Source organism: Chenopodium album, chromosome 20 (assembly GCF_948465745.1).
Source record: "Chenopodium album chromosome 20, dcCheAlbu1.1, whole genome shotgun sequence".
NCBI classification, from domain to species: domain Eukaryota; kingdom Viridiplantae; phylum Streptophyta; class Magnoliopsida; order Caryophyllales; family Amaranthaceae; genus Chenopodium; species Chenopodium album.
In genome coordinates, this window is record NC_137853.1 from 34392473 (window position 1) to 34403130 (window position 10658).

The following is a 10658-nucleotide window of genomic DNA, read 5'->3' on the forward strand; positions in this document are numbered from 1 at the left end:
AATTGAGCTCGGAATTAGAAAAAAAAACATAAGTATCTCGTTTTGCATAATAAAATTGTATCTATTTGTGCACACCTATTTTTTGCTGTAAAAACGAGACATTTACGTTAGTTTTTTGTCAATTCCGAGCTCATTTTGTAACCTTAAGAACTAAAACGGCCGCTAAAACCTTAACCGAACATTTTTCGACACGCAAGTCGAGGAAAAATTAAATTGGGTTGTAATTTACAATTTATAACAACTTTTGAACTACAATATACAATTTCTTCTTTTTTCAAGTGGCTATAATTTACAAAATATTAATTTTAAATGGTGTAATTTGCAAATTTTATGAAATCAATGATGAGAATGAGTGATGTGTGGACCGCCCCATAGTTTAAAGGTGGAGTTGAACACAGGATATCTGTTGGGTTTATTGCAAATTTCTATCCCTTAATTTTGGCGAAACTTTCACATTTTCTCTCTCCTTCCTTATCCTATTTCATTTTGGCTTCAGCTATCTTCTCCAGTGTACCATTCTACTTGGTAAAATTCCCTCTTATTCTTCTACTTACTCATTCAAATTTGCTAATTTATGTGCTTTTTACATGAATTTGTGCACAGAATTATGGTTTCTTGTTAAAATTTAATGCCCATTTTGAAATTACGTTGTAGTCATTACTTAAAGAATTGTTCTTTTTGTGTGCTTGTTATCTGTTTGATGAAATGCTTAAGTGAAGTTTTGTTTTGTGTTTTTGTCAAAAGTGGGTTTTTTTGCTAGAATTTTGGTGCCGAATTTGAATTGAATGGTTAAATTTCTGTTTTTGGGTCGTTAGATTGTATGCCCATTATTGCATTAGTGTATATGTTGAACTTACATGATTGTTGGAAATTGGGTGTGTGAAATTTTCTAATGTAAATGTTGAACTTGTAATGATTTTGTTCATTCAATCAATTACGGCCTGTTTGGTAGGTGGTAATTAGCACGGTAATGGTAATGAATTTACATGTACTTGTGACATGTAGCTGCTGTTTTTTCTGCATTTGTTTATGTAATTGGTAAATTGGGTGTTGGAATTTGAGTTGTGAATCTTGTGATTGATATGTGTGTTTGTTGTGTTAGCATTGTATGATTAGTAAATTGGGTGTTCCTTATATAATATTGTAGGTAGATGGCTTGTTCATCGTCAACAACATGGAGTATGGCTACTCTTAAGTCAGCCTTGCCTTCGGTTCCTTCGGCTCCCATGTTCGGCAAGCTCCCCATTTCGGCTGCCTGTAATACTTCGTCCTCGAAACCACGTAGAGTGGGATTATCACTACGCAGTTCTAAGCCTCTACTACCACAATACAGTGGCCTCACTGCACTCTGCCCTCTTCTCTCATCATTCCCCTCTGGATCAGGTATAATCTCTATTCCTTTGGACAATTAGTTTTTAGTTTGGTGGCTTTTCCAATTTTCTTTTAATTGATGTGAAACTATGAAACACATGCTTAGGTACCTATGGAATCTTTTATGACTATGAAACATAAAAAAGCTTCTATTTTATGCACATTGAGTTGCATGACTTAATAAATGTCTTGGTTTTTTGTGATAAAAATCTTTCAATTTGAAGTTGTGGTCTTAATTGTTAAATATCATTTCTTATTGATTCATAGTCACTTGAAGCAAATTAGATAAATAGGTGACAGGGTTGTTGATATGATTACACCGTAGTTGGTACTAAAAATATCAAAAGAATGACCAGTTCTCCACAACAGTACATTCTTTAATGTTTCAGACTCCCCGTTTTTCCTTACATTTATGTAACTGTACTGCTCATATATAATCTCAATTCAGCTGAGAAAAGAATTTTGTTGCCTATGACTGGAACTAGTAATCAAGGGTGAATCAATATGGTACTTGCAGTTTCCTTTTACTCTTAATGATTTGGGAAGCTTCCTTCAAGGTAGCTAGTTTTTGGATAGGAATCCCTAGGATGGTTTCAAATAAATAATTGGATTGGACTACAGACCAGGGTTGTGTATGGCTCCCCTATTTTGCAAAGCTTATAGAAATCTGGAATTCTCGATGTAGTCTTCAAAGTGCAATAATGTGCTGTAAATTTGTAACTGTGAATTTCTGGTTAAGGAACATTAACAGTAGCAATTGGTTCTAAGAGACTGTTTTACACTTTGTTTGGATTGAAGGAAATGGAGGGAAAGGAAGGGAATTGGAGAGAAGAGGAATAGAGGGATGAACTATCTTTCATTTGGATAACAAATGAGGGAGGAAGGGAATTGGAGAGAAGAGAAATGGAGGGATGAAATTGTGAGAAATTGATCTCTCCAACAATGAAGAGATTTGGAAGGAAAACTCGTCTTTCTTCCCTCCCCTCCCTTTCTCTTCCCTCCCCTTCACCTCCTTCCCCTTCTTCTCCTTCCTATTTCATTATCCAAACACACCGTTAGTTTCTTTGATGAAAAGGAGGCTTATAGGCAGATGAATTGTGAATTGTGACTTGTCATACCTATGTTAGCCCATGCTGATTATGTATCGTGGACTTTGAACCTAGAGTATATTGTGCTCTTGATCTGTAAAAGGGACAAGGGTTTGACAAAATAACTATGTGTTGGATTAACTTTAATCAGGCCACAGGCCATTACTTGAATAAGATGTCATTTTTGTTGCTCTATTTTTCCATTTGAGTTGCATGCTTACTATAGCTATCTTCTTTGTCAGAGAACACAGGCTTTGACAGTCTTTTAAGAATCGTTGATAATGGAGGTCGGTTTTTTGCCATGAGACATGGAAGAAAAGTGCCTAAACTTAGCAGGCCCCCAGATCAGCGTCGTGCACTTCTTCGAGGCCTTACAACTCAACTTCTAAAGCATGGACGTATCAAGACTACAAGAGCAAGAGCAAGTGCTGTGAGGAAGTATGTAGACAAAATGATTACCTTGGCTAAAGAGGGCTCACTTCACAAAAGAAGACAAGCGCTTGGGTTTATATATGAGAAGCAGATTGTTCATGCCTTGTTTGCTGAAGTGCCAGAAAGGTATGGAGATAGAAATGGAGGATACACACGAATCATCAGGACCCTACCAAGGAGAGGGGACAATGCTCCAATGGCCTACATTGAGCTAGTTTAGGTACTGATCTGATTACTTCATTGCCCTCTTGTTATAATTTTGATACTGGAGCAAGTCATTTTCCGTAATCATTGTCCTTGGAAGGTGATGTCGGTTTTTACACTCTGTAATGAAATAGTTACTTGATGTTTCAATTTGCATTGAGCTTGTATCATGAAAGATCTTTTGATTCTGATGATATGCTAAAGTTGATTCAATGGCATATCATCTTTGTTGTGTAGCTTTGGGGATTTTGGCGTACATTTTGTAGTTTATCATATTCGATATATTGTAATTGGAATTCTCCTGCCCTTTAGAACTACAATGATTAAAGTTTTATACAGAACTTGGGTATGGGCATGTGGTTGATTACCAAAGCTTTTGATGTTTTAATATCATTTCTGTAGCTTCATTATTCATTGGATTGGGCAGAATTGAGTAACTCAATCGTTGTGAGATTCATAATTTTGATGTTGGTATAATAAGTTTGTCCTTTCTTGTTATCACACCATTGTTCATCGCTGATTTGGTTGCAGCTCCGTAAACTAATACTGTTGCTGCACTTGTGCTTAAGAAATATGGCTTATTATTAAGTTGGGTCCTAGCAGAAGCTGCTTCTTTGGCAGCATTGTTGTGATAGTCATTCGTTTCAAATTATTTTTGATTGATTATCTGTTGATTACATTGACTGTAAATGATTATAGACAAATCTATTGGCATTTGCCTATGATCATTTTTAGAAATGATGTCGATTTTGTAGCTTGTGCTACGACCCAACTCATTCTCATGCTTATAGTTGCCAATCTTAAATCTTTTAGTCATTTGAATTTGGTTTTCCATATTACTATTAGCACAAATGGTTTGACTGCATTATTGTTCAGTTTATCAGATATGGCTGTTATTCTGAGGTCGCAAATAGATTGTTATTTCCTAATTCATGACAGTTACTAAACAGGCATATGCAGTCTGTTTTGATAAAAGCTCATCGGATCTTGCCCTCCTTTGTAAAACTAACAATGCTAAACCGTAATGCTTTTATAACATGAATCGTAATGGTTTTAAGAATTCCTAGAACCAGTTGTAATTTGTAAATGTGTTTTATCCTCTGTTTGCTTATGCTGTTTTATAGAGGTGGTAATTCAGGTCATTGGGTCAGGTTCGGTTGGGTTTAGTTAGGTCAGGTTTAATTCGGGTTGGAGTCATGCTAAATTATTGTGCCCATGCAAATCAAATTTTGAATCAGGTCACTTTCGGTTTAGTTGGGTTTAGTTAGGTCAGGTTAATTTTTGACACCTATAGTTTTGATAAAAAAAATTACAAGTAATTTGCTTGTTCGTGAACAACTACTTCATGAAATTATAAAGTACAGAGTATGTATCTTCTAAGAATCCATAGACTTATAAAATTGACTTATGAATTTATGATTACTCAACTCAAATTCAAAAATACATGACATGGTTTAGTACTTGTTCTCTTTAACTAATCTAATATATATATATAAAGGGGAGTTTTTTCCCGAGTTTTTAGAGAGCCACGTAGGATCTAATTTTATTAATGCGTCACGTAGGATTATAAATTTTAGTATTAGCCAATTAAATAAGAGATTATCATAATCTTTTATAATCAAATAATTCAAATGCCACGTAAGCAAAATTGACAAATGAGATTTTTAAATTTAAATTAATTAAATATAAAATATTATCTTTAGATATTAGGAATTTTATCTAAATATATAACTAATTTTAGCACATAAATTTTAAAAAAAAAAAATTCAAACAAACCGTGCATTGCACGGGCTTCATCTAGTTTTTAGAAATTTGTTACTGTTTTTGTCAAAGATAGATCAAAGCAAAATATTTAGATTTTAACTTTTAATTTCCTTCTACTCATTACTACTAATTATCTTTAATTGCGCAACACACTCCAAAGTGTTAAGAACTTCAAAAACAGAGTTAGGACATTAGCAATTGAAATCAAGTTTGTACACCTTAATTTAGGTTAAGAGAACACATCTCTAAATCCAAATTGACTACACGTCTTATGTGCAACTGGCCATACCGTGTGGCCACTTGTAAAAAAACAAAGTAACCTCTTTAACATAGATCGAGTATCCTCTGTAATACTAAACAAATAACCCTTTAACATAGAGTAATCCCTAACTAAGTAACCCCTTTAATAGTGATTAAGTAACCCTATATCACTCAAGAAGTAACATCACATCCCCACATATAAGAATTTCCACGTCCCCATATATAAGAACTTGTGCAAATCCGACACATCCTACAAATTAATTGAAACTATTCCTTAAATAAAATGACTCATCGCACAAATATAACCCGAACCAACTCGAACCAAATTAGTTAATCTTTCCAAGTCCAATCAATAAAGTGCACCAGCCACCAGGTGGCTAACCTGCGAAAACCTTCCTGTTCTTCACTTTCTCTCTCCGCCGCTCTTCTCTGTCTCTCTCCCTTCGACGGCGTCGTTTCGCCTCTTTCCCACCACCGACTAATTGATCTCCCTTCTTCAGTATTGTAGTTTCAGGCTACCACCAAAGCGACACCGTTTTCGTCGTGACCTTTCAGGTATCTCTATACTAATTCTCCTATAGTTTTGAATTAAGTATGTTATTGTCTTGGTTTTTTATCAATTAAATTTTCTGGGTTTTGTGAAAGTGCAAACTTTTTCTCAGTTTTAGCTGAAATGTATGTCAATAGTTTGATAAAATAATTTATGAAGATGGTTTGATGGGTTTATCTCGTTATATTGAATTCTGAATTAGGATTCTGTTTGTAAAGTTGTCAATTATCATCTGTTTAATTGGGGTTGATTTGTTATTGTATTTTTATTGGATTGGTATTCAGTTACTATATGTTCATATGCTTGAATTGGATAAGAATAGGGTTTTGCTATATAAATTTATGTTCTTTTAGGCTGAATTCTAGTGAGGAAGTTGCAAATTTTGTATAGTGGAGAAGGGTTTTATTTTCTAAATAATGGTATTATTAGCATGAATTTATATGAGGTTTTATGTTGAATGTATGGTTCTTTGCTTTAGATTACTGGTTGGATTTTTGCAAGCTTTTCTGGAGGTGTGTTTGTTTATATATATATATATATATATATATATATATATATATATATATATATATATATATATATATATATATATATTTGTAAGTTGCTTGCATGAGAATGAGGTATTTGATCGTAAAGGATGGAGGGGGAAGATTTTTGTGGATGACTATATGGAATAATTGCTTTTGGTTCATGTAGCCGACCCCACTTATGGGATCAAGGCTTTGATTAATTGATTGATTGATTTTTGTAAGTTGTTGATGTGTTTTTGATTTGGTTTGATATGCAGCTGGAATTTCACGTTTAAGTGTAGTAGAGATGAGTTTGATTTCTCAAAATGCTGTTATTAAGAACAAAGTGAAGAAGAGTAAGCGGATCGGTGATGAGGGTGAGGAGCCTTCCTTGTTGAAAGGCAGCGAAGAAAGTTTGGAGAAAGAGGTTTCTGATGTTGAAGCTGCTGTAAGTCATAAGAAGAGAAAGAAGAGGAATGACGCTGAGGAAAAGAAAATGCTTGCTGAGGAAGAATTGGAAATGCAGAAATTGGGGAATTTTTTGTTTGGTTCTCTTCATTCCCCTGTTGAATTTGGAAAGGAAGATGAAGATGAAGGTGAAAAAGGTGGGTTGGATGTGGACGACTCTGCATTGTTTGTCTTGGACCGCTCTGGTAATAAAGATGTATTAGTTGATGGAGAAGATGTGGATTATCAAGCTGGAATTGTTGACGAAGATGGTGATAAGCAAAGGAAGCCTGCCTGGATGGATGATGAGGAGGAGACTGTTGTTAATATTTCGAAGGTTAATAGGCTGAGGAAGCTGAGGAAGGAAGAAGATGAGACCGTTATATCTGGTTCTGTGTATGTGTCAAGGTTGAGGGCTCACCATGCAAAGCTGAACCCTGGCACAGATTGGGCCAATCTTGATGCGAAGGTCAGAACATATGATTCTGACGAGGAATCTGAGGTAGAAAATGGGGCGGTGGTTGCTTCAGGGTATAAAAATGTTGACGATATTCTTAAAACTAATGAAGAGCTTGTGGTGAAGAGAGGAGGGAGGCTTTTGCCTGGAATCCTCGAGTACTCAAGATTGGTAGATGCAAATGCAGAAGACCCTTCTAATGGCCCAATTAACTCAGTCCAGTTTCACAGAAATCATCAGTTACTCCTTGCTGCTGGATTGGACCGGAAGCTGAGGTTTTTTCAGATTGATGGCAAGAGGAATAAAATGATGGATTCTATCTTCATTGAAGATTGCCCTATTAGAAATGCATCCTTCTTACCTGATGGCTCTCAAGTTATTGTTTCTGGGAGAAGAAAGTTCTTTTATAGCGTCGACATATCCAAGGGAAATGTGGATAAGATTGGGCCACTGACTGGTAGAGAGGAAAAAAGCTTAGAAGTTTTTGCAGTTTCACCTGATTCTCGTACTATAGCCTTTTTGGGAAATGAAGGTTACATCTTGTTGGTGTCAGCTAAAACAAAGGAACTGATTGGCACCCTTAAGATGAATGGTACAGCTCGCTCACTAGCCTTTACTGATGATGGGCAGCAGTTATTGAGTTCCGGTGGTGATGGACATGTCTACCACTGGGATTTAAGAACAAGAACTTGTCTCCATAAGGGTGTGGATGAGGGATCCATTAATGGCACTGCCCTTTGTACTGCACCAGTAGGTAATCTTTTTGCATCTGGATCATCAAGTGGAATAGTTAATGTCTATAACAGGGAGGAATTTTTGGGTGGTAAGAGAAAACCAGTTAAAACACTTGAGCATCTCAGAACCGAAGCCAGTTTCATGAAGTTCAACCATGATGCCCAGATATTAGCCATGTGTTCAACTATGCAGAAGAGTAGCCTAAAGCTGGTTCACATCCCTTCATTTACTGTCTTTTCTAACTGGCCTCCTGCAAACAAAACGCTACACTATCCAAGATGTTTGGATTTTAGCCCTGCTGGTGGTTTCATGGCTGCAGGGAATGCGGCGGGAAAGGTCCTGCTGTATAAGTTGCATCATTATCAGCAAGCATAACTTATTACTATTGTCTGGATGTACTACTATCCCGTTATTTCCAATTTTGCTTAAAGGAATAGCTTCTCTCTGGTTTTGAGATAAACTAACCAGTAAGATTTTGTAAGTTTAGTCTTTGAGACCTATTGAGTCGCTGTTAGAAATTCTTCTTTTGCCTACCTGCACACTATCATGAGCTCAAACAATAGATATCAATCAAAAGTATTTCGAACTGTATTACTACGTATTTGTTTATTTAATTTCTATTTGTTTATTTATCTCTGATAATAATGCTTAATGATTTTTAGTCTATGACACACAGCACATACTGTAGCATGCTGATAATGGATTTAAGCTGCAGCTTGTGATTCTTTGAATTTAAGCTTACCATGGACATTTACGATTTACTCCAATTTTTATTAATACGTATTGAATTCAATCTATAATTCAGATGATTGCATCAATTGTTCTTCTCTTTACAGCAAAATATCTGTGTATTCCCTATGTCTAGAATCAATAACTTCTACTCCCTCCGTGCTTTTATAGATATTACACTTATCAAATACGGCCGTATTTAATATAAGTGTTAAACGTTCCCATTATTTGGCAAAACTTTACAGGAAATTTTGGCTTTTACCATCTCCAAATAACCACTTATTGGTTTTTACCAACTCCATAAAAAAAAAAAAAGTTTTAGTTTACCACCACATAAAAAAAATCAAGTTGATTTTTACCACCAATCACCCCCAACTAACGGATTCCGTTCATAAATCTGTTAATGAGGCTTACCATGTACACGTGTCACCATATTATTGGGTGTAAAAAAAGAAAAATAAATAAAAATAAAAAATTAATAAAATCAAAACCATCCAAGCCAGCCAGCGTCACCGGTACCCCTTCCGCATCCCCCATCGCCGGACTGGCTCTTCCGCATCCCCCATCGCCGGACTGGCTCCCAAGTGCAGCCGATTTGTTTTCGGCAATCCCCTTCCCCCTCCTTTAATTTTCTTCAGCCCCTCTTCCCCTCTATTTCTGGTGGCCTCTCCTCCTCCCCTTTCCCTTCCCCTTCCTTTTTATGACCACTGACCTCGCCTCCCCCTTCCCCTCCTTTTTCCGACCTCAAACTTCGATCCCCTACCGCCTACCCCTTCCGACCCCCTCCTACAGAATTCCGTCCCTAGCTCGCCCTAGCCCCAGCACCGGATTCCAACCCCTTTTCCACCTACCGAATTCCGAACACTCCTAAAACCCTAGCCATCGCCAAACTTCGACCTCCTCCCTAGCCACCACCTGATCCCGACCCCCTCCCTAGCCACCACCAAATTCCGACCCCTCCATAGCCCCACACGAAATTCTGACCTAGCGAGGTGGGGTTGATTTCGTTCTTGACTAATTGGCATGGAAGATCGGGGGAGATGAAGAGGAAATGTCAAAAAGGTGGGCCCTACTAACGGATTCAAGGACGGGATTCATTAGTTGGTGGTAAAACCCAATTTTTGGAAATTTTGTTGGTGGTAAAATACAACTTTTTTTAATGAATGTAGTAAAAACCAAAAAGTGGTTTTTTCATGGTGGTAAAAGTCAAAATTTTCTTTTAATATTACTCGTATATCTTTCTTCTTTCATGGTTCTCACCCAAACCGGATACTACTTTTTTTAATTATTTTTTCTCTTACATTCATTAATGTTCAATCACACTACACCTCCCTTTGACCGTGTTTTGTGCTTTATACGTAATAAAAAAAATATAGTCATGTAGGATCTTGTTAAATTCGTCACGTTACATACTTTCTAAATATTAACTTTTCATAACTTTTGCTTATTGATAATTAAAGATATTAATGATTGAATAAGTACATTGGCAAACGTGACTAAAGAAACGGGTCAACTAAAAAGAAACGGAGGAAGTACCTCCTATGTTATTTATGTTAATTAAACTGTCAAAAACTATGGGCTTGTTTGGTTGAATGTAGGAATTGCAAATTCCTTGGAAAATTGATTTCCCATGAGAGTGAACTTCTTAGGAAATTCTAAAAAGTGTTTGGTTAACCAAGGGGAGTGGAATTCCCATGGGAAGTTCCACTTACCTAGCCCCCCTAGGTAATTTACCTCCATTTTGTCGGAAGTGGGAATTTATGGGGATTTCTACTTCCCATGAATTTGTCAAGCAAACAAGTCCAAACAATTTCAATTCCTAGAAATTTCAACTTCCCATGTTTTTATTTGTGGAGATGAGGTGGGTACGAAGTAGGGCAGATGGGGCGAGGCGGGGCGGGTACAGGGCGGGTACAACTTAAAAACCACCCCTGCCCCATCACTCATGGCAGGTATGATTTTTATCCCCGGTGGGGATGAGGCGGGTCTCCTACTTGACCCGCCCCACAGTCCACTAACATCCCTAATTCACATTGTACTTTTATCAAAATATATTAATCATTTACTTACCTAACTTACAGAAAATATTAAAGTAAATACTTCTCCTTATA

The 10658-nt window shown here is 36.6% G+C and overlaps 1 protein-coding gene and 1 pseudogene across 2 annotated transcripts; both read left to right on the plus strand.

Annotated features, from left to right (window-relative positions):
• The first annotated feature begins 410 nt into the window (after positions 1–410).
• On the plus strand, positions 411–3509 carry LOC145598408 (large ribosomal subunit protein bL17c-like). The gene is made up of 3 exons (XM_081654754.1): positions 411–525; positions 1148–1383; positions 2702–3509. Exons 2-3 carry the CDS (start codon positions 1152–1154, stop codon positions 3109–3111), a joined length of 642 nt encoding a protein of 213 aa, XP_081510880.1. The 5' UTR covers positions 411–525; positions 1148–1151; the 3' UTR covers positions 3112–3509.
• A 1964-nt stretch (positions 3510–5473) lies between these two features.
• On the plus strand, positions 5474–8446 carry LOC145597978 (U3 small nucleolar RNA-associated protein 18 homolog pseudogene; annotated as a pseudogene). Its single transcript, XR_014103467.1, has 2 exons — positions 5474–5675; positions 6458–8446. The product of XR_014103467.1 is annotated as a U3 small nucleolar RNA-associated protein 18 homolog pseudogene (transcript).
• The last annotated feature ends 2212 nt before the right edge of the window (positions 8447–10658 follow it).